We start from the raw sequence: 25,520 nt of genomic DNA on the forward strand, positions 1-25,520 counted from the left end.
GCATTCTAAAATTTAAAGAGATAGTTGTCTAATTTCAAAAGTGGTGGAAAAAGTAAACTTCCAGACAAAAGGAAGTATTCGAATATCAATATTTTCATGTCAATAGAACAAGTGAGTCTTTTTAATTTAAATAATATAATAATTCGAACCATTATCTTCGGAGCTTACCATCCATTTCACAATGAGAATTAATATTCGCTTCCTACTTCAAGAATTTGTCGTTGTTACATTCTTCTCTAATTCATGTCATCGTGAATCTTCGTTCTCGATTCTCCGCTACATTTCCATGGTAGACACGTCACCTATTCTGCAAACTGGAGTTCTGCCACGATATTTATTCTCCAAGCACTCTAAACATTTCCTAACAAAATCCAACCAAACATTTTTATACCGAAAAGACACAAAAACATTAATCAACGAAAACCCACCCACCCAGAAGCTACACAAAATGTTTTATTCTTTAAGAGCTTAAAACATTTACTACAGAAAAGCCCCAGAAGAATTCAAACCAAAACGCAAACTTCGCGCATTAAACAATATTTGCAAAATTTTTAATGTCGAAAATCCTTCCACTTTAGCAATCACAACTTGCTTATTATTCCAAATTCACAGACTTAACACTACCCTGCACACAAATCCAAAATTTGTACTTTCCAAAACGCCATCCAAAACCTTTATTTCTAAGTTGTAACCCTATTGTCCTTTCAAAATTGAGACCCTACTGGCAACAAACTAATAAATCGTTACATTACTGAACGTAATTCTTAAAACCTCATTTTTATAATTTCAGAGTAAAACTATGCTATGGCTTGAACATCCTTTTTTTCTGATCGTAATGTTTTACTACTGAGCTAAGTTGTTATAGAAGAAATAAATAATCGTTAGGCTTATTCGCTGTTGTTTTGAACGTCACGTTTTTTGTCATAACTTTTGGTTTTCTGAACCGATTTTAAATTTGAAAACAGTTTCGAATTCCACGTGACAAGACGCGTGCAACGATAGCATTGTTGATCCATTTAAAGCATGATTTCGTAACGTCATTATCGGGGGTCTTTACTTTTTCGGCTATGGCTAACGCCCTTTTTTTGCGACCGTGTCATTTTTAATTTTAAAATAATTTTGAGCAGTCAACCAATTTAGAAAGTCCTATTTTGTTACTCTAGCTCAAATAGGAACAAAATGACAGCCAAATTAAAATGTCCAGAAACTTTTGTCCGGGACTGTACATGCCGAGTTTTATAGGAAATGCTATCGTTATGGTACATGCTGAGTTTTTACCTCTCCGTGTGACGTAGTCCAGGAGAGGTTCTGTAACGGCCGTGTCTGTGTGTTTGTGTGTCTGTCTGTCTGTCCGTTGTTACACCCACAAGACCGCGTTCGCAGTTTGCAAATCGGAGCAAACGTGTATTCAATTTCCAGACCGCATTTACAGTCCCGGAAATTGCATTCCACTTACAGGCTATTACTCCATTGCCTGTCTAACAACTCTGCTCATTTGTCCACCCCACATGGACACCAGTCTGTACTTACTGGCTTCTAAACACCACCATCTTCTATTCTTTGTCCACCCCACATGGACACCAATCTGTACTTACTGGCTTCTAACACCACCATCCACTGGTCTTCCGTCTATTCCACATAGACACCAATCTGTATCATTGGCTTCTACTCCATTATCATCGTTTGGTTTTAGGATATACGCGGCGATCAGCTAGGGTTACGAGAAACGTCTAGCCTCGCAAAGGTGGAATCGGCCACCAAAGGTTTTCGCAATTGCGCTTTTTCCTTACTATTGTAAGGGAAACGATTTCCATATATATACCAAAATTTTAAAAGAATCGGGTAAGAGGGGTACGCTTCAATTTAAAAGTCAATATTAGCAACGTTTGAGAAGATAATAGGTATAACTTTATTTTAAACGACTTAACTAATATTAATGATAATTATTGAAGATTAAAATAATTAAAATAATTTTATTTATTTAAATATTAAAGATAAACCTCTCGTGCAAAGAGAGAGATTATCATTGCCTCATATATCTACCAAGGCCCGTGCATGCGATATATTTCCTTCATTGCCTCCTATATCTTACAAGGCCCGTGCGTTATGATATATTTCATTCATTGCCTCCTATATCTATCAAGGCCCGTGCGTTGTGATATATTTCATTCATTGCCTCGTATATCTATCAAGACCCGTGCATTGCGATATATTTTTCAGAACAACAACAAAAATGGGAAGCTCCTCTCAGAAACATAGTAATTTCTTTTCTATGTATATGAAATGAAAATATGGATAATATTGCGCTGCTTCTTTAATGGTATGAATCCTTGCCTGTCTATTAATATTTTACGTAGGAGTAAAACGTTTTTAGCGAAGTCTAGAGATGATAAACATAAGCGAGATTGTTTCGGGAAAAAAAATACTGCTTCCACTAATGGGTCTATACGGTATGGTCCCATTTCTCCCAATTCTGTGTTTCCCAAAATACATTTTTATCCCAAACTTTCCGATTCCCAGTTCTCCCAATCTTATATTTCCCAATCGGAATTTTTATCCCAAACTATTCAATTCTCATTTCTCCCAATCGAATGGTTTTGTCTAATATTTTATGCTGCTAAGGGTTGCTTTCAAAACGACATTGATTATTTTTAATGCGAATAGGTTAGATTAGGTCAGGTCAGGTCAGGTTAGGTCAGGTCAGGTCAGGTCAGGTTAGGTCAGGTCAGGTCAGGTTAGGTTAGGTCAGGTTAGGTCAGGTCAGGTCAGGTCAGGTTAGGTCAGGTTAGGTTAGGTTAGGTTAAATAATTTTCCTACCAATTAATGTGAAGTGATATTCTAAATGTATTATATTTTTCTGCTAGATCTACGAGAAAGTTCGTGTTTTATAAATCATTTAACTATGGTACGCCTTTTCCAAAATATTGATGTTTAGCTTCATTGACTTCTCAAATAATATGCCTTTTCCAAAACATTACTGTTATGTTATGTTAGGTTAAGTTTGGTTAATAATATTTTATAAATTATTTAACTATGGTACGCCATTTCTAAAATATTGATGTTTAGCTTCATTGACTTCTCAAATAATATGCCTTTTCCAAAACATTACTGTTATGTTATGTTATGTTAGGTTAGGTTTGGTTTGGTTTGGTTTGGTTAGGAGGACATCTCTTCCTCTTTGGAGCGGTTATACACTTCAAGTAAGTGTATCCCTTATGGATTGAAAAAATAAACAAATAAAACCATCAATTGAGTCTTTTTGGGTATGCAATATTGGGTTAATTGGAAGAGGAGAACTGGGAATTGGGTTGAATGAGGTTTGGGTAAATGGGAATTGGGTGTTTTAAATTTTGTGAAATGGGGGTTAACCTGTTCGACCACCAACCAGATAATACAAGATTCAGGAGGAAAAAATAAAACAACTAAAAAGGGAACTGGATGCGGGGAGAAAATCTCCATTTGAATATCTAGAAATCATAAAATGGAAATTCAAACTAAACTGAATATGTAAAACATATCATTGATAATAAAACAAAAAAATTCTCTTTGATCTTATTAACATATGCTTTACGCTGAATTGGGACAAAAGAAATTGGGGAAAAGACATAGTGTTGGGTCAAATGGGATTGGGAGATATGGGAATTGGGAGAAACAGTTTGGGTTAAATGCGAGTAAATCGTTTATACTCCTTGTTACTGTTGTATAGAGTAATCATGATAAAAGCTTTAAAAATTACGAGAGGACAGACCTTTTTTATCCTCTTGTTTTATTCTTAGTAAGAATATATATCATTTATTTTGAATGAAAAAATATTTTTTGGTGCTGGGATTGCTTTAGAAAAATCGAAACGGTTAGGCATTGGTAAATAAGACATGTGTAAGCTATTTGCAGAGATGATAATTGTTTTACATGTTTTAAATAAGACTGAAGCTTCCACTATTGTGTTTATGCTCCTTGTTTGTTTGATTGAAAACCATCTAGGTGTAGATAACAGTTAGACCAAAAATTTCAAAAATATATATTTTAAATCTAATCAGATAAGCCCACCTAGTTGAAAATAGACCTTTTAAATTTGCGGGAGCCATTCTTGAGAATTTTTCTTTGCTAGTAGGTAGTCAATTTATCTACCAGTAAATATTTGTGTTAGGAAGTTGGATATTAAGTCAAATTAAGTGGTTGTTAAGAGCCATCAGGTTTTTGCCACTTCTTTTTGTGAGTATTTGATTTTTGTATGTAAAATGGAGGAAGATAATGTTGAGTTAGGATGAAATGCGGAAGCGCAAAGCGCGGGAAAGGATGAGGGCAAAAAGGTCGAAGTTTTTATTGGATACTTAAGTTTATATAATCTTCTCGACACGGAGAGGTGATATTTTGGTTTTCCCAACTTGTATAGGAAATGCTATCGTTATGGTACATGTCCAGCTAGAGGGTCTTTAAAAACAGGTGCTGACTGTTTGGATATAGACTTCACGACAAGGACTCACAATCACGACCCAGAGGCTGACACTATTAAGTCCATGAGATTCAGGGGGCGGTTCGCGAGACGGCACCGAAAGCTGATGGAAGAGAATTACGTTATAGATTTGACGAGGAAAGGAGTATACACAACATCACCCGTATTTCATTTCCGAACTTACGAGGTGCTTTGCAAAGGGCGGCAAGACAGGGCCAACCAAATCAAGTCAACAGCATTGATGACGTGGTTCAAGCTCTAAACAATGACGAGAAAGCGGAAAATATTAAACTTGTAAGCAAGGTAAGGTGTTTTTGAAGACTATTCTTTCGATTTTCAAGACTTTGGTATTCGTGTCATTCAACATAGTCGAGGCGGCATTCGAAACGATGGCATCTATATTTGCCGACGGAACATTCAAAGTTCCAAGAGTGTTCAAACAACTAATTACTATTCATTTTGATTCTGGACCTGATCAGCATTACGTCTTTCCTTTTGTGTATGCCTTAACGGTCACCAAATCGGCAGCTGTTTATGACGAACTTCTTGCATATTTATGTGGAGAATATCCAAATTTTAATCAGAATTTTATAATGACAGATTTTGAATTAGGCTTACAGAATAGTCTTCACAGATTTTTCCCTGGATCCACCCTGTCTGGTTGTTGGTTCCATTAATCGCAGGTATTATTTCTAAACAGCCGATACGTTTTAAATATAGTTCATTTTCATTAATCGTGATTATTTTTCGTCGATTAGGCTATTTTTAGGAGGATTAGCGTAAATTTTTTGGGTCCCGTTTACCGGCTAGATATTGAGTTGGATGCTCAACACCTCGAATCGCCGAAGCACATTATGAAAATGATAATGGCCCTCCCGCTACTTCCGGTGGCGAACATCGTGGAAGGATTTCGTATAATAAGGCTTTGCATTAATCCATTACATCAACGATTGGTAGTTATGGAAACATGAACTATTAATTGTATTAATTGGCAGTTCAATTTGTTTAAATATTTTTTCTGACTTTCCAAATCATTTTTAGGTCCAAGAAGTCGTTGATTCGCTAATTAACCTTACCAACTTAGTCGAAGATTATTGGATTTGAATAATATCACCTTAAGTAATATCAGTTTATGGGAGAGAGAAACGAACGAATAACGATGTCGAATCATTTCACTCCCATTTGAACAAATTATTCTGTGGTAACCATCCAAATTTTAGGAATTATTTAGGTAAAAATTCAGCACTAAATTACCATTACAGTTATAAAAAATCATAATTATTTTGGATTTCATTATACCGGAAATGGCAATGAAATGAACAAAAAACCAAATATGATGAAAAACTTCTATAAGATAAAAAATTCAACGAAATTACCTAAATACAGTGGGTTTCGAAAAAAAGTATTTTTTTCTGAACCAAAAGAAACCGAAAAACTGGTTGTTCACATTCATTATCTTGTTGATAAGAATCTACCATTAAATGGAAAAATTCCCGCGATAGGACAGTTCACAGCTAAAATTGGGAATCCTAGAAAGGACAGGGAAATATAAGATAATTTTAACGTTACATCAGAAATAGATCCGCGTTACCGGGTTTAAAATGTATACATATTCGGATTTAATGAAATGGCAAAAGTGAAAGTTTTTAGAGATTTTATCCCGCATTTTGAAGTGATGTTGCCACAATGAGTGACTCCGCTGCCTTTTCACTAGCGATTGATATTTTAAATCATGATTCAAACACCGTGGTTACTAAGGAAAAGTTAAAGTTTAAAATTTTTTGGTGTATTTCATAAAAGGCAAAAATGCATTTTAAAAAAGTGAAGAAATTCTACCTATGGGGTTCTTGATTAATAGCGATAAAAATAAAGACAATAAATCTGTAACGAACGAATTTATAGAAAGGAACAGCACTCGCAGTGAGAATGTTCTTACAGTTATTAAGAATTTAGTAATTTAGATCAAATCCCAAGAGACATTTTAAAATATCTGAAAAACTTTTCGATTGGAATGGTAAATCAAGAACAGCTATATTTAAAGGAACCTACGCCTAAATTCTTATCAAAACATCATCATCTTAAAGGTCAATTCTCATGCAGAGAAGATCGTCTACTTGAAGTTGTTAAAGATAAGCCCGTAACTGCAAAATCAACATTTCCTAGAAAAGAAATTGCATCAACGAATTCTGTACTCGCTGACTTGGCAAATCAAAAAAATCTTTTTTCTATTAATAGCAAGTTTTGTGTATTCCTCCTAAGAATAATAAAACACCCAATAAGAAAAAAATGTAAATTCGGTTCAGAAAATGTGTAAACGGCAATAGTGAAAATGCAATACAAATTATACACACTGAAACATTCAAAAACAAGATCTGCTGGTACAAAACTTTGTCAAAATTTGAATTTAAAGAAAAGCGAGATTTTAATTTCCTCCACTCCTAACGTCAACGACATCAGGAAAAAATGCATTGCTTTGCTTTTACGGCCTATAGACTGCGAGAACGTTGTTCCGTCCCCTTGCGGCTGAGCGCTTTTCTCTCTTTCTGCCCCCAATTTTTGGTGTGGCCTTAGAGAATCGATTATAAATAAAGCTACTGAAATTTAAACTTCCCGCTTGAAATATGAAATTCAGTGACATCTTTATGAAGTCCTGTAAAACGAGGCGCAGCGAGCGAAATCAGAAGCATTATACTCTATTTTTATTTTCTCTTAATACAAGTGTTAAATTACGGCTTACATTTGCTTTTCCTACTTTCAAATACTCAAAGCTCTGAAAATTTCAGCTTGAATTTAAATTTTGTTATTTGAAAATTTAAAATATTGGAAAGCGGCAAACGAAATATGCCGTTTGATTGCAATGAAGGGTCGAAAAGATTTTATGGTTTGAGCACTATACTTGCAAAGCGTAAATTTTTGAAACTTCAAAACTTATTAACTACGAAGAAGTTTTATTAAGCTTTCATACTGATTTTACTTTATCAGCTATCAATGATTTTTATTTTATTCTCCTTTTTAAGGCCGAATGCATATACCTAAATGCAATCTTTTTAGAAGAATATAATATGCATGTTTTATCAAAATTAAACTTCACGCATACTATTTTTAAAATAATACCCAATTTTCGTAATATCATATTTTTGCTAAAGGAATTTTGGAGAAAAAACTAGGTTAAGAATTTTTTTAAATAACTGATGTTCTATAATCATGTCTTTCAAACTGAAAATTTTAGTATCTGTACTTCAGGCATTTAATTTTCTACACTTTGTCTAATTCTTAATTCAGCACAGTGTTTCCTCAGATTTAGAAGTTTTTAGCTTGGTAATAGGACCAATTTATGCTCACACTGAAACATGGTTCCAGAATAACTATTTTCCCTACATCGCACATTATTTTTACTGGTATTGACAACAGACGAGGAGATGGTGTGGGTTTCTACATTCACAAGAACCAAATTTCTCTATATTAAGAGAAACTTGAGTATTTAATATCGATATTGAGAGTTACGGTATAAAACTGCAAGACACTGGGGACGTTTTTGTTATTATATACCGACCACACTCTTCAAATTTTGACACCTTCATAATGATTAACGAATCTATCTTATGCATTGCAGGCAACTGCAAAGTTAACAAAACAGTACTTAAAGACTTTAATTTCAATTTCAATTCAGATACTCCCAGCCCACAATCTATAATAGATCTCTATTCTAGCTACGGTCTCAAGAGAACGATTTACTCCGCAACGAGGGTAACCGTACCCCGAGCTGTATAGACAATATATTTACGAGCGCTTAGGCCAATGCTGAAACAATTAACGATATTGATGTCTCAGACCACCTGGCACCTACTTATCCTCTTTATTTATGATTAAAATAACAATAGGGAAATCCCGGCAAACCTTGCATATATCGTTTTTGAAGACACGATGATCTCTGCCTATAATAACAGTTTCAAAACTAAAGCGATAAATGTTTACCCTGAATCCTGGATTACAGGAAAACGCAAAAAAAATATACCACATACCGAAACTCTTTAAACAACCAAATACGAAATGCTAGAAGTACGAACTTTAAAAATAAGATATCTAAGGCCACATCGAATAAATCCAAGTGAAATTAATAAATAAAGCAACCGGTAGGCTAAAAACCAATTTTGGAAAAGGTCATCCCCTTATCCTTAGAAATTATAGACCTATATCTGTACTCTCGCCATTTGCTAAAATTTATGACAAACCTTTTTTTTAATAGGCTAAGCTATTTTTGTTACACACACAATATCTTTGCGAAAAACCAATTTGGGTTTCGTGAAGACAGTAGTACCGAGTTAGCCATAACTAACTTATGTAAGTCAATTTTGAATGCACGTGCCTAGGGATTTTTCTTGACCTTGAAAAAGCTTTCGATAGTGCTGCCATGAAAGACCATTATACATAATGGATCGACTACAGGACTATCTCTAAAAAGCTGACCGAACACGTATCAACCATTTTGGCTAATGTCAGTCACGTCGGCGCGAAAACACAGTCCTCAACCTAATCAAAATTGATGTTGTTTGTTGAGATGTCCATACTATAATATTAGGCTTTATATGTCATGCATACTAGAAAGATATGTCATGCATACTATAAAGATATACCATGCATACTATAAAGATAAGTTAAATCATTTGTGGTACCTGTATACGCCTGGTCCTTGCCATCTAGCCCTAGCAATTGAAACAAGTTTCTTAAAGTAGTCTGTTTTAAAACTCTACTAAAATGACCTTCAGACTTACGATCCCAAAGTTGCCTATGATCTAAATATTAATGTGATATTATTTACAAACATATGCATATGTAATGAAAAAGGATCGCTTATAATATTTTAATAGAGCACAAGATCTAGCTATCCAATAGCTAAGTCTTGCTAGCATCCAACACGCGCGATATTTACTATCTACAATATTTATGAACTCACATAAAATTCTACAATTATCTTCTCGTGCTCTTTCGTCCACTCATTCTTTATTTTTCCCATGTTTTTATGCTAATATATAACAAAGCTACGAGTTACTACACATTAAGAGTTCGCCATAGCGCTGCCTCAGCATCTAGGCACGTGATTAGACGCTTCCTAATTGGCTAATTGTCTAATCAAGCGAAGTTGATGTCGACCGCAGTAGCCTTGAGTCTACTGCGGTCAACCATAAATACTGATTCTCAAATTAGTTGATATCAACTGACATCAGCGAAAAAACCGTCAATTTTGGCAAACATTGATACGTGTTCGGTCAGCTAAATGGATATCTTGTTACCTCTCAAATTGGAAATGTGCAACCAAATTAAACAATAATATATCAGATTGGCGGAACATATATATCGGTGTCCCTCAAGGTTCAGTATTATCCGTACTGCTTTTCAATCTGTATATATGTATATTAACGGTATAGTAGAAAAACTACATAAATAGCTTCTTCGTCTTTATGCAGATACTATTGGAAAATAAGCAATTTTTTGCTCTAATATTGCAAGGAAACAGGTGTTTTGCAAATTTTAAACTTTTTTCTAGAGAAAAATGCTCTAACATTAAACAAATTAAAAACAGAATATATTGTTTCCTCTAACCATGGGAGAAGAATAGAGGATACTATTTGCAAGATAGAAATTGGCGGTACAGCTATAAATCGAGTGCAGAGCTATTTCAATCGACTTAATGAAACGTCCTTCTTGGAAGGGGGCTTCAAGAATTATATACTACTGCCATCTCGGTATCTTTCAATTTCAGTTGAGAGCCAAACTTGCCATTCTGTGGGGGTTTTTTGTTGTAAACACTCATCATCGTTGCATCGTGGTTAATTGCAATGGAGGTAAAAAAGAGCTCTGAAAAGGGAGATTACATCTGTTTCTTAGGAGTAACAGCCATTTTAACAAAACAGGATGTTAAAACACGGAAGAATTATCTGGAGAAAGGCGAAAGTTGTTGTTGAGAAGGCTAAGGCTTAGCGCTTTTAAAGATGTTTGCCAAGTAAAAATATGTTAAAGACTTTTTTATTCACGTACGTTTTAGAAATTCTTGTTGAATCTTGGAATATATGTATGTATGCGTATATAGAGCTATTGAATTTAGGTAAACAATCAAAGCGATTTGATAAAACCTATCCTGATTGGTTACCAAACGTGAATTTGGGTTATAAAAGCAAAACCTACGATGTTGATGATGGGCACGGTAAATTTTAAAATACGGCAGACGGAAAAAGCGTTTTCAAAGTCAAACACCCGTTTCTTTTAAACGCAACGTATCACTTATTAAGAGCGGTGTATCAACACCCAAAGTTTGAACGTTTCAAATGGAATATTCATAGAGTAAAGTCGACATTGTTTACAAACTTTAAGTTTCATAGAATTAACCTAATAATTTTTAATTATTAATTCTCTCCTAGATATTAGCACGAAATCAAAACCTACTTCATTGTCACTAGAAGAAGGTACATCTCTGTCAAATAACGTACAAGTTTCTATACCTCCATTTTCTGACGAAGCTGGAGTTTCGTTTATTTTGGAACACACCACCTCTACATTTGACTCTTTGGTTCGCGACGATAGCATAGGCTCTTCAGACTCTCCAAAAACCAAAGGTTTTTACAGCTCCTTTGGATTACAATGTAAAATTTAGCGTTGCTACTAGTTCTTCGGATAAAATCACTCAAACTGAGTCAGAATATGTTGATGTCAGTACACAAAGCGAATTAGTTTTTAAGGATTTAGAGTTATTAATAAGGTAGAAATGGAAATAGTTAATTGTTCAACTCAAGCGGGGAAAATGTTAATAGAAGGTTATTCACAGACGGTAATCAGGGTTTGCGAAATGATTGAGTTAGAGTATGTGGAATTTAACAAGCTGCCCCAGCAGAAAGGACACTCGTGCGGGATATGTAACATAATTAAAAAGTGAAAAAATAGGGGCTAAAAAAGCGAGCATGAGGTGACAATTTCTTTACTAGACGCCATTCCTTCAGTTCTGAGCGAAATAAATATTATCTTAACAGTAGGACTCGCAGCAGACAGCGTAACTCTTTAGAAGGAAAGTTATCCTCTAGCTACTAGCACCATGCCCAAACAACCGCGCGCGCCTCGGAGCCGGAGTCTTTATCCTCTTGCACATCGCGGGCTTGGGAGGAGGCGGAGTCTATTTATCCTTTTTTGTCCCTTCAACTAGAGTTCGTTCTGGTGGAGTCACCAAATAAGTGTTTACTTAAAAAACTCGAAATCGGAATGATGGGGATGAAAAGCCCCGATAACACGTTATTCCTGTCGCAATGCATTGCCAAAGCACGGCCAACTTAGATCATCTCCTCCGTCGCCTGTAAGGGCGTCCGATTTCGTGGGCGCCCTATGTTAATGGAAAAGTAGCGAAATCCCGCTAGTGCGGCAATTCTCGGGTAGGGGGCGCTCGCATCCCGGACAAACGTCTTAATACATTGCTATGGGGAAACTATGCCTTAAAACTGCACTTTTTCATCGGATTTTTTCTATATTTTTTAGATGTTTTAGGAATCTATTTTTTACATATATTATAAAATCAAGTAGCTATCTTTTGAAACTAATTTCTTAATTTTCCGTCCATTAGTTTTGCTGCAATCGTTATCGAAACATTCGAAGCGGATAAACTCGAATTTCGCGGCTAGAAACCTAAGCCTTGGTTGCATCTGCACCCGCCTTATTTGAAATTGAAAATCTGTTTCCTGAATTTTTTTGGCGCGAATGTAAATTATGCGTTTTTGCGCCAATTTTGAATTGTTAATAGGCCTATCGAAACTTGAAATAAAGTACTCGAAAGCCAATTGTTCGTCTTTTTTTTAATATTAAACAGTTTTATTTACATATAGTAGTATAAACTTTAGCAAAAATGGTGAAAAAATGCTGGGTACCGTTTTGTAAATCAAATTCCAGAAATAAAACTCAGTCAAAGTTATCATTTCATGAATTTCCGCAAGATCCAATACTTTGCGATTCATGGTTAAAAGCCGTTTCCCAGAAAAGATATTCAGCCAAATTTTAATTCTAGCGCATCTCATGTTTGTAATAAACATTTCATAGAAGCTGATTATCAAGAAGGTATTTAATTACATTTTAATGATACAAAATGTAACGTTTAAATTTTAAAACTAATTCAAATGTTTTCAATTTCAGGACTTAGCACAAGAAGGCTAAAAAAGGTGTTATTCCTTCAGTTTTTCCATTATATCCTTCGTACATGATTAAAAAAGTTGCACCTAAGAGGAAAAATCGGGTGGCAAAAGCTACTCCGGCTAAAAAGTCACACCTTGAAAATATTCCATTGGATCAAGACCAACCTATAAATTCTTTAACGGATGTTGAAAATTTGGATAACATTGAAAATAATCCAAATTCTGATTGCCAATCCACCAACAACTTAGATGTCCCAACTAGAAGCGAATCTGGCCGTCGCCTTTATCCAAATTTTGATCTTGAAGATACAGACGAAGAAATTAATTTAGAAACGGAAGATTTAATAACGGAAGATTTAATAAAAACTGGTTCCACCCCTTCATCCACTTTTGGCACCACTGAAATAAATAAGCCTCAAGAGGACCCATTAGTGCAGCTCAGGCGAACCATAAAGAATTTAAAGTCGACTGTTAGGAGGCTCAATAGGAAAATTAGCAAACAAGCCGAAGAGAAAAAGATCCAACAAGAAGAAATCGACCGGTTGAGAGAAGAATTGGACGAATGGAAAAAGGATGACATTCATGTAAAACTTAAAATAATCCAAAAGGCAGCCATTGAAGGTGATTCAACTCAGGCGCAGTTCATGATTGAACTAATTAAAAAATTTTCAAAAATAAAACCAACCCCAGTAGCACAAGCCTTCCGCATAACAGTCGGTTAAAGGTCGAATAGTCGGTTTACGGTCCAGTCGGCTGTACCATGCTTATTCCGACACTTTTCCGACTCATGAAGCCGACTACTTCTTTTAGTTGGCAATGCCGACATCTATCTGACAGTTGGAAATGAGATGGTTTAAGTAGGCTTGCCTACCGTCTAGAAAATTCCAACTTATTTTTTGCCAATTGATTACCGACTCTCTCGCGCTAGTCGGTATTGTGACGTTTAAGAAGAGTAAATTTAAAAACAAAGTTATTCTTAGGCCGTTTAGTAACCAACATTTATCCGTTAGTTGAAACTGTGGTGGTTTGAAGTAGGCTTGCCTACCGTCTAGAAAGTTCCAATACATTTTTTGCCAATTGATTACCAACTCCCTCGCGCTAGTCGTTATTGTGACGTTTAAGAAGAGTAAAATTAAAAGCAAAGTTACTCTTAGGCCGTTTAGTAACCGAAATTTATCCGACAGTTGGAACTGTGGTGGTTTGAAGTAGGCTTGCCTACCGTCTAGAAAGTTCCAATACATTTTTTGCCAATTGATTACCAACTCCCTCGCGCTAGTCGTTATTGTGACGTTTAAGAAGAGTAAAATTAAATCAAAGTTATTCTTAGGCCGTTTAGTAACCGATATTTATTCGACAGTTGAAACTGTGGTGGTTTGAAATAGGCTTGCCTACCGTCCTAAACATGTAACCCATTTTTGCCAATTGATTACCAACTCATTCCCGCTAGTTGGTATGGTCACGTTTTAAACGAGTAAAATGAAAAACGAAGTTGTTGTATAGGCCTTCTTTTTCCGTGGGACGGTTTTTTGACTTTTACTATTCCGCATATGCCACCAATTTTTTTGTTATATATTTAACTTATACTATATTTCGACCCACAAGCAGAAGTTGATAACACTATATTTTTGGCAACACTAGAAACATAACGTTACAAAAAACTGCAAAGCAAGAAAACACATCTGATTTTCTAGTTTGAATTATCCCTCCTGTAATTTCTCGGGTCAGGTGACACGCCTCTGTTCTATTATATACAAAAGGACTTGGTTTGCCCAAGCCTAAAAATCAAAACGATAAGAGTTTTTTCCAGTTGACTGAAGCGCGGATATTTTATTTTTCTATATAATTTTAAAGACAATCTGTATTTTACTACTCTTTAATTCAATCTCCTGATTTTACTGGTAATGGATTTATTTCCTATAAATTAATTGAAATAAAAAATCTTATCTCAGATTTTTCAACAACAATTTCCATTTTCGTAAAAATTTTATCATGAAAAATCTGAAATAAGTAATATTTTATTTCAATTAATTTATAGGAAATAAATCCATTACCAGTAAAATCAGGAGATTGAATTAAAGAGTAGTAAAATACAGATTGTCTTTAAAATTATATAGAAAAATAAAATATCCGCGCTTCAGTCAACTGGAAAAAACTCTTATCGTTTTGATTTTTAGGCTTGGGCAAACCAAGTCCTTTTTTATATAATATCTGTTCCTTCAGTCTGCATTTGTATTATTCTATTATAAAACAATTTTTTGCCTGAAATGCGAAATTTTCCACTTCTAGGACGAGGTTAAAAATGGTTCTACACTTCTACTAATTCTAATAAGATACAGCTCACAATTCGTTTTAGAACCCGAGCTTTATAGTCAATTTCAAAACAAACCTGCCACGATTTTAAACTATCAAAGCCGTATCTTTTACAGTCCACTTTACGATTGCAATTATCCATGACATTGCGTGCACTGCCCTTGTACGTTTACAGTGATTGGCACCGTGGACAGTTATTTTAATTAAAATACCTAGGCCACAGGTCCAGTTTTAAAAATATCCTTATTTCCAACACTGATCCATCTATCCTTCCAGCTTTTACAATCACCCATTGCATAGACTCACTCAATAGTCTGCCTAAGCATGGATTTATAATAGAAGCTTACGCTTCCTGGATATTTCACTCACCTTAAAACGCGCGCAACATTTATTCCTCGTCTGAAATAGTACCAGCCTGGCACGCGCGTTTGTGACGTAGAATTTGAGGCAAATTCAGAGGGGGGTTGAAGTTTTTCACGTGATCGAGTTCTAATTTTGAATAGCGCGCGCGCCAAAAGTAAAAAGTTTGCCTCAATTTCTACGTCATCAGCCCCCCAGTCCCCACCCGCGCGAATTTTTGTGCCATAAATGTGTTTAAAATCAAAATGCCTTACTGAAGGCTACAGGGAAATATCCATGATGCGTAAGCTTCTATTATAAATCCATGGCCTAAGTAAGGCAACTTAAGCCTTGGTCGAAACTAACAGCTAAAATATAAATTAAAAAGGTATCTTAAGTATAGAATTTCAACCGAGACACATAATTAAATGAAAATTAGACCCGCCAGAGAAGTTTTTAATAAATATAGTGTTATATTTATTGAAAAATATTAAGTTAAAGTTTCAAGGCGGTGAAATGGCAAATAAGCGTCCTCTACTGTAGTGTAACGAACAATTAGCGTCGTCTGCTGTAGAATAATCTTTTGAGGTACTTCCATTTTTAATTAAATTAACATACTTAGACTTAATTAAATTTGATGAAACTTGAAAAAGGCACACCTTGAATAGTTACTTGTTAATTTAAAAGTATTCCGAAAGCTAACGGCTATGTAGTTTTTAAATGATTCGATGTACAGGAGCACCAAAAACCCCATGTTATTCCTATGGGAAAATCGGCGAAAATCTGTGAATTTTCATTTAACATTACGGGAGGGTGTGGGATCTTATCTAGAAGGGCCTACCGGCCCTCTAGAATTGGCGTAACAAAGGTAACGCCATGCACGTCATCATCGAAGAGGGCGCTGCTAGTGCGAAAGCAAGTCAGCCTTTCCAGTATCTCTGACGCGGCTGGGTCGTTAGAATGTTTAAACGAGATTTTTGTGGTTGAAAATGATTAGTTCTAGGCTTGCTAACTTTTAATTTCATCGCTAAGGTTCTTTGTCACACTATATAAACTAGAAACGTCTTCGTTCGTTGAATTTTGTTATTGAGTTATCAATTTATCTACCTCTTAGATTCAGTTTTATTCATAAGCCTTTGCTTTTTACCTAGCTTCTGATCTGCTGGGAACCACACCCCTATAAAGTGAAACCAAAGCTTAAACTTTTTCGTCTACCTTCAGTTTCTTTGTTTTAATATAAAAGAAGCAAGTGTTTTGGGGCGCTTGGAGTTCAAAAAACTTATATATTAAAGATTTTTGGTTGTGAAAATAATACTGAGTTCCAAATTAGATCTAAATTTGTTTAAGTTACAGAATTTTTATGAGGTTTCAAAAATTTTAAGAGAAAAATGTGTGAAATATTACCCTTTAGATTTGTATGCTTTTCTTTTTCCTTAAAAAAATTTGTGAGTGTATATTTTTCATTAAGATTTTTGTAATTTAAGAGATAGTAATTGGCCAAATCGACGATATTAACAATGAATATTAATAAATGCTTTAATTGATGTAAATATTATACTCGCCCTGAAAAATTTTACTTTTCGTTAAAACCAATTAGCTAGGCAGCTAATATTTTCATTAGACTAGTCGTGTCATATAGAATACATTGTTTAATATTTGAAATTGTTATAATTGACCTGCATGTTACTTGAAATATAAAAAGTACAATACTCGCCCTGAAAAATTTTACTTTTCGTTAAAACCAATTAGCTAGGCAGCTAATATTTTCATTAGACTAGTCGTGTCATATAGAATACATTGTTTAATATTTGAAATTGTTATAATTGACCTGCATGTTACTTGAAATATAAAAAGTACAAATTCTTAAGTGTTGTTCATTGAAAATGTATTAAAGAAATTGCAATACTAGGTATCAGTATCCTTTACTATAAGCGAATGAAGCCTCGAGTTAAGGCTTGATCGTCGCAAAACCATCGGGCCTCGAGTTAAGGTTTGATCGTTGCAAAAGCGTCGGACCTCTTGCTGACAGGCGGTTAAGTCGACTCTCAAACGTGTTGGATGAGGGTCGTATTTCATTCGTGTCGTAACAGTCGGTAAACCAGTGGGCCGTAGTCCCACCGGGCGGACATTTCGATTCTCAAACCCTTACTCTACCAGCCCTTTACCGACGATTTACCGTTCCTATACTAAAAAGCCGCGAAATCGTCGGATTGAGCGCGGCTTTAGTAGACATAATGACGCCGACATATAGTCGGCCAACAGTCGTTTTATAGTAGCCTCAAAACAGTAGGAAAACCGGCGGGCCATCGTCCCTCCAGGCGGACATTTCGACTTTCAAACCATTACTCTCCCGACTTTTTAGTGACTTTTTACCAACTCGTCGGTAACACACAAAGCCGACCATGTAGGCCCTACGTCGGCAGTGCTACTGGGGTCAGGTGGGTCCCTTTACAATGCATAGAGGAGCTGTAGCTAGCCCCTATGCCACAGCTAACATATAGGCTTGCCTTTGTGGTTGCCAGCGAATTCTTTTTTTTTTGCGAAATAACTGAGAGTAAGACCGAAGTAACAGATATTAATAAAAACGCGTCTTGGATTTAACCAAGACCTAAAAAGTATCGATAAGAACAAGGTTAATCACTTGACTGAATGCGCAGATATTGAAACTTTGTTTAATTAAAACTTACATGCTTAAGAAAGTATGTTCCATCACCCTACTCCATTGAATAAACTTATTTTACTGGTAGTAAATTTTTTCCCTCTCAATAATTTGAAAATTTTACTTATCTCGGGTTTTCGAGCACAATTCCATTCCCCGAAAACATTTTATAACTACATTTATTATCACTTTTAAGAGTTTTCGTGTGGAAAATACCATATACCTACAACATAACAATGACAAAACGATTTAGTCGTAGTCTGCTTTAGCCTCTGCTGCGCCCGATACGAACAAGGAGGATGTATAGTTGTATACCCCCCTTGATAGAAGTACGCCTTGTGCCATTCTCATGCCTTGTCTTTCGCTGGCCTCGTTACCAAGGCAATAGCCCACTCAATTACGCATTAAACTGCTCGAGAATTCTGTGTGAATTACTTTTTAAAGTATTCGTCAGCAAATAGTAATTGTTTTTGAGAACATTCCTCGCCTTGAAATAGGACAACTACGAAATAATTCGACCAAATTGAAATTTAAATATTCGAACAAATTTTATTTTATAAATATCTTCTACCATTTCAATTTCTATAAAACTGTTCTGCCAAATGCATACAGAGTGCTACTAGAAGTCTCTGGGGCTACTAGAAATACTACATTTTCTATAGCAAGATTCGCAGCGACAAGTTTATAAATCCCATTCCTTTAAAAACCGTTAATACATGTTCCTTGTTCCTGAAGATATACAGACTAAGTAGCGGAGTCGAGCCTAGATCACGCGACTCGGTGAACGCAGGCTATATTGCAAAATAACCAAGTCAGAATTTTCTGGCTACGACCGTGCTTAAGTTAACAATTACAACTAAGAAAATCCAAAAATTACGAATATCATGGACGCCCCTACTGCTTGCAAACCATAGAAACGCCATGGCATAGAACCGTGTGACCATTGTCTGTCGTACCGCTGCTATAGACCCTTTCTACGTAAAAAAAGAGATGTCAATCCTCAGTATCGGGACATACAGGGGGGTTCACCCCTCGCCGTCTCTGCTCTATTTATGATCTTTCCATCGAGCAAGTTAGAACGCAAAGTTTTACCCCCGTGTCTTTCTCTCTAAGATATGTCGAAGTGGTCTATTACATAAATCAGTTTAACCAAGAGCAAAAATCATAACGTCCCCATTGAATGTGCTGCCATTGTTGAAATTTGCACTAAAATTAACAAAAGGTTTCACTATGGAGCGTACAGGGCATGAACGGGGGGATATGTTAGCAGCCTATTAACGACACAATGTCATACACGTACTCTCTTAAAAGTGATAATAAATGTAGTTATAAAATGTTTTCGGGGAATGGAATTGTGCTCGAAAACCCGAGAGAAGTAAATTTTTCAAATTATTGAGAGGGAAAATATTTACTACCAGTAAAATAAGTTTATTCAATGGAATAGGGTGATGGAACATTACTTTCTTAAGCATGTAAGATTTAATTAAAAACAAGATATGCCCCAAGGCATATTAACGTTTTTTGCAGTGTGATATTTTTAACAAAACCCGAAATTAGGGATATTCACACCGGTAACGTCAACGATTCCCGCTACCAATAAGCAAAGGCGTGGAAAAGTATGGGAAAAATATCGATAGCTTAACAACAATCCGTAGTGGCTCAGACGTAAAGTATCCGCATCCCACACCGCCAACGTCAGTTCGAATCCCGCTACCTCCGAGTCAGCATTTTCTCGTCGAAAATATGATCGAATTTAGTATAGATGTCGCTAGTGCGGTGGAGAATCAAATTCCGGCGAGCTCTGCCGCGTAATTTAAATTTACGAAAATGTACGCGAACGCGAAACAGCCAGCCGTCCTGCCAGCTAGCCAGCCAGCCTGCTAGCCAGCCTGCCTGCCTGCTTGCCAGCCAGCCTGCTTCCAGGGGTCTCCGTATAAAGCTTTTGCTATGGGCAAAAAGCTTAAAAAGTTTCAATATCTGCTCATTCAGTCAAGTGATTAACCATGTTCTTATCGATACTTTTTAGGTCTTGGTTTAATCCAAGACGCGTTTTGATTAATTTACCTAGATATGGAATAATTTCTCTTTTTTAGCCACATCGTATATGCGATGGACTCTTAGATGTGGTGTGTATAATATTCATAATATTTATAATATTTATAATATTCATTTTCCTCTTCCGCCCCAGCGGGATTCGAACCCGGGACCAACGGCATGCCAGTCAGATACTGTACTGATTCCATACAGTCGCTTGCTGAAAGAGGGTTGCAGAGACAGTAGGAAAGAGAACAAAAGTATTTAGAAGCGGTTCAAGCTGTGCTTAGATACTAGTGAGCTTCAAGAGAGAGTGAGGAATGGGAGGGATATAGAACCGGTCCGAGCGGGCAAGGATTCCATAGAAGCGCACTCTGGCAATTTTTTGGTTTCTTCTTGATAGATTTTCATAGCCTTATAGCTAACTTATATTAAAGAGATAATCCATAAGGAAGAGAGAGACCAAATAAAATAACGAACTGTTATTAAACGAGTGAGAGAGTGAACTGAAGTGATATTCTACAGGGCCGGTAGGCCCTTGTAGATACCCTAGTAGCACAAACTCGGTGGCCCAGCAGGTGCTGGCCACATTCTGGCCCAGCAGTGTAGACACAGCAGCGGTACATCACTGGACATGTCCTACCTTGCCAGTGCATGGTTTAGTATTGGCGTTTTAATAAAAAGCCTAAAGCTTGCCAGCACAATAATGACCACTTTCCACCCTAAGGGCCGAAACTTATTCAAGTTAATACCGACACTTTACGCGCAACTTCACCGCCACTAGGCCATCTTATTTCCTACATTTTTCCACCACTCACCCAATCCGTATTCTCACACTTCCCCACCATTGAATCACGCTAAATTTTCACAAAACCCATCATTCTCCCTCTGATTTTCCATCACTAGCCCAGCCCTAATCCGATCGTTTTTCTTCACTTTACCATCATTCACCCATTTCACTTTCCTACTCTAACCCACCAATCACTCATCTCATATTCCTACATTTGACCAACACCCTTTCTTATATTAAGCCTACACTGTAATATCTACCTTCAGATTAATGAGATATAAGAGATATAAAAACGTATTTATTGATACACTTTGAGAAGGTTTGTCTACATGACTATTGAGATCGCGTGATGATGACTCACTAAAAATATTTTCCTCGGGCTTGGCCCTTACAGTTTCTTTTCTTTTACATATCTTTGCCTAGATGGCGGTATAGTACCTATGTTATTGCTTTTGGCGGGTGTTTTAATTTTACTGATTGAAAATGCTACAATCCTCCCCTTGGGATTTTTATTTATTATTAGATTTTAAACTAAGGTAACGCGAAAACAAAATAAAAGTCCAAATGGTTAAATGTTCAGGAATTGTAGAAATGTCACATTTCATCTATCAAGTAACGAGGGGGACGTCGATGTTCCCGCTGGGGGTAGCGACGTTCTCGGATAGGTGGATCGGGACTTGCTTCTTGTGGAATCTCTCGAGAGGGGTTGATAGGATCGGTGCTATCTGTGATAGGAACATCCCTTGGACATGCCTCTTGGCTGGGCAAGGTCGTGGTCGGTTGTGGCAGAGGCACGGGAGTGTCCTTAGTAGGTTGACTCCAACGCTGATCGGATACTCCTCTATACGACTTGAAAAAGCTTTGGTTACGTGTTATCGTGCGATGGTTATTAGTAGCTGTAATCATTGAACCTTTTATTTTCGTGACTACCAGAATCTCTGGATCATATGTCGGATAAAGTTTGCCTTTCTTTCGGGTCTGGACTAATACAGAATCGCCTATTGAGATAGGTGTTGCATGTATAATGAAACTTTTATCAGCGTGGTATTTCATTTTCGCCTTAGCTGCGGCGTCGTTTTCTTGAATATTGTTGGGCGGTATTTCGATCTGTTTTGGAGATTGAGGTAACTTGCATTGTAAATCACGACCAAAAATCACCGTCGCTGGTGGAAGGTTTGTTGACGAGTGTGGTGTTGCGCGGTAGTTTAGTAGAAACGTATTCAAGGCGTCTTGCCATTTAGATCGTTCGATTGAAGACGTTTGGAGCGATTTCTTCAAGGTTCTGCTCATCCTTCTACTAGACCATTAGCTTGTGGCCAGAGAGGAGTTACGCGACGATGTGTAAAACCCAGTCGGTCAACTTGAGTGAGAATGGCGCCCAAGCCGACAGGCCTAGCGTCGGTGTATACTTCGGACGGTAAATTTGGGTCAAAGAAGGCCAGGCTGCGTGCGGAAGTCAGTTCGGCCTTTATTTGCTTAAATGCCTCTATTTGTGGTGTCTTCCATTCGAAGATGGCTTCTGCCTTGGTAAGGCGTCGTAGAGGTTCAGCCAAGGTGGAATAATGTGGTAAGAAGCGAGAGCAGAATGTTACCATCCCTAAGAGCCTGCGAACGTCTTTCGCTGTTTTCGGGGGAGCAGCATGGACTAATGCTGTTACTTTGCCAGGATCCAGTTGTAAACCTTGGGCATTGATGATCACGCCAAAAAATGAGAGTGATGTCTTGTTGAACTCACATTTTTCTTCGTTTAGCGTTATCCCGCTTTCCGAAATAGCCTTTAGGGTGTCATCCAAGGTTTTATCATGAGCGCCCTGATCAGGTCCACCCAAGACAATGTCGTCCGCCAGATTTAGCGTGCGAGGTATGTGTCGTATGACTTCGTGGATGGCATGTTGGAAGACCTCTGCGGCAGATGAGATGCCAAAATTCAAACGCTTGTATCTATAGATTCCGTTGTGAGAGGCGAAGGTGGTTATGTGCCTTGATGATGGGTCTAATTCTAGTTGATGATAACCACTCTGTAGATCCAATTTGGAAAAGACTTTACATCCATTCAGAGCAGCTACTATGTCGTCGATGGTTGGTGTAGGATAGCGTTCACGGATTATTGCAGCGTTTGGTGCTCGCATGTCAACGCAAACTCTTATGTTTGGTTTTAGGGAATCGTTCCGCTGCGCTTTCGCTACGATTACCAGTGGCGATATCCAAGAGGTCGGGCCGGTAGCCTTTTCAATGATATCTTGGTGTTCTAGGTTTCGGAGTTCTTCATCAAGAGCATCCCTTAGGTGAAAAGGCACGCGCCGTGCTGGTTGAGCCACGGGCGGTATATTGGGATTGATGTGAAGCGTGATTGGCTTGCACTTGAGCTTCCCTATGCCTTGAAATACTTCCGGATATCGTGACAACAGGATCTTGGTAGAGTCGATGAGGGTATTGTTGTTCACCACAAAGACTAGGCCCAGGTCTTAACTGGATTTGTAACCCAGAATTGGTTTGGTATGTGGTCCAACAGTGGAGACGACCATTATTGAGGTTTGAATGGTTCTCTCTGTGCGTCAGCCGGGTACCAAAGGAACCTATTATGTTCAAGGCTGTATTAGCACCATAGGCAAAGATCTTGGTAGTCGGTTCATGTAGAGGTGGTACAGGGTCGAGAGAAAGATAATCAGCTCGATCAAGGATATTAACCGTGGCGCCGGTGTCTACAATCCATTTGATATTGGTGTTTCCGATAGCGATCTTGACTTGTGGTGGATCCCAGATAGGTTCGGGTTCGGTTAGAACTGGTGAGATAGTTGTTTCTGGGGTTTCAAGATAAAAGATGGATTCATCTCAATCTTCTCGGTTGTGGGACGCGGAAGCGGTTGTTTCCGTAGACGCTGGTAAAACGGATCGAATTTGTCGATGTGGTTGCTTTCTCGTCTTCGTGTTGGTCTGATTGGTTCGTGTCGGTGCAGAAACACTTGCGCTTTGGTACGATGGCGGTTTGCCAGAACGACAGCATTGAGCAAAATGGCCTTCTCTCCCACAGGTATGACAAGTCTTGCCATATGCTGGACAGCCACTTCTGCCGTCTTTGTGTGGATAGGTGCCGCCACACAATCCGCAGACTCTGGTTGGCTGAGCGTTGGTAGGCGATGATTTGTGCTTGGTTTGCGTCAGCGCAAAAAGAGGTTTCTGTGCCGTCTGGTGGAGGAGCGTACTATCTTCGATACCTTTAGATTGGGCAGATGCCAGTTCGTCAGCACGAGCTGTATCGAGTACCTGAGTTAGGGTTAGGCTTGCATCCCGTAAGATTTTGTTTCTGAGAGTTGATGATCGACAACTCTGGATGATTTGGATCTTGATTTCTCGAGCGATATCCGTAAAATTACATGTGGCAGCTAAGTGACGTAAGCGGGTATGATATTGGTCCATGGTTTCGCCTTGTCTTTGTTTAGCCGCGCGGAAAACTATGATTTCATAATCATGATTGCAAGCAGGCGCAAAGTGGTTACTTAGCTTGGATTTAGCCTCTGGGTAGGTTTGATGATCGGTTGGGACGTTGATATTTTCAAAGATCTCCTCGACTTCAGCGCCAGCATAATAGAGCAATAACGCTTTCTTCTGCGAATCATTGGTGACAGCGGTTGCCGTCAACAAATTTTCGAATCGTCGGAGCCACGTTTTACAACGAGTCGCCGTTTCTGCTGCTGCGCCATAAACGGTGAAGGGCTCAAACAAAGGTAAAGAGACAAAGTCCTTCGGTGGTGGCGGTGGTGGTACAGACATAATTAACTACGTTAATTATCACGAGGTACGAAAAAAATAAGAGGGCTATCGCGATCCCATCTCCGTCGCCATTAATGTAATATCTACCATCAGATTAATGAGATATAAGAGAGATATAAAAACGTATTTATTGATACACTTTGAGAAGGTTTGTCTACATGACTATTGAGATCGCGTGATGATGACTCACTAAAAATATTTTCCTCGGGCTTGGCCCTTACAGTTTCTTTTCTTTTACATATATTTGCCTAGATGGCGGTATAGTACCTATGTTATTGCTTTTGGCGGGTGTTTTAATTTTACTGATTGAAAATGCTACATACACATATCCCTACGTTTGGCCTACACATATCCATACATTTGGCCTACACATATCCATACATTTGGCCTACACATATCCATACATTTGGCCTACACATATCCATACATTTGGCCTACGCATATCCATACATTTGGCCTACACATATCCATACATTTGGCCTACACATATCCATACATTTGGCCTACGCATATCCATACATTTGGCCTACACATATCCTTACAATAATTTTCATCTAAACTATTTTAACAATTATTTAAATTCAATTTCAACCTTGTGGAAAATTTACTTCGACAGATATGATTGCAAATTTAAACCAATGTTCAGCTATATTTCAAAATATAAAAAATTCCCAAAAACATGAATAAATGATAGCTCAATCAGTTTCAGAAAATTGGTTATCAGTTCCACTTTCGAAAGCACAGGGTTTAGTTTTTGCTTCTTCGGCCCGTTTCCTTCGTTCTGCACGCCCACCTTTTCTGTCATAAGCTCCCCTGACATACTTCTTTACGGCTAATTCAGCCTCATATTCTTTAATACCTTTGAAATTCGATTAAATCGCTGCTGAAATAAAAAATTATTTTATTAAGTTCCAAATTAGAAATTTTGTACCGAAAAAAACTTACCAACAATAGCATTTTTAATATTTAATTCAGCAAAGGAGAATTTAGTTTCAGAGC

The 25,520-nt window shown here is 37.4% G+C and overlaps 1 protein-coding gene across 1 annotated transcript; it reads right to left on the reverse strand.

Moving 5' to 3' along the window:
* Nucleotides 1–23,582: 23,582 nt before the first annotated feature.
* Nucleotides 23,583–24,521, reverse strand: LOC149672371 (uncharacterized). Its single transcript, XM_089840168.1, has one exon. The coding sequence runs from the start codon at nucleotides 24,519–24,521 to the stop codon at nucleotides 23,583–23,585; it is 939 nt and encodes a 312-aa protein (XP_089696294.1).
* Between the last annotated feature and the right edge of the window lie 999 nt (nucleotides 24,522–25,520).

The sequence above is a fragment of the Phalangium opilio genome, unplaced genomic scaffold (genome assembly GCF_054372755.1).
Source record: "Phalangium opilio isolate 3A_F unplaced genomic scaffold, DU_Popi_V2 ptg000053l_1, whole genome shotgun sequence".
NCBI lineage: Eukaryota > Metazoa > Arthropoda > Arachnida > Opiliones > Phalangiidae > Phalangium > Phalangium opilio.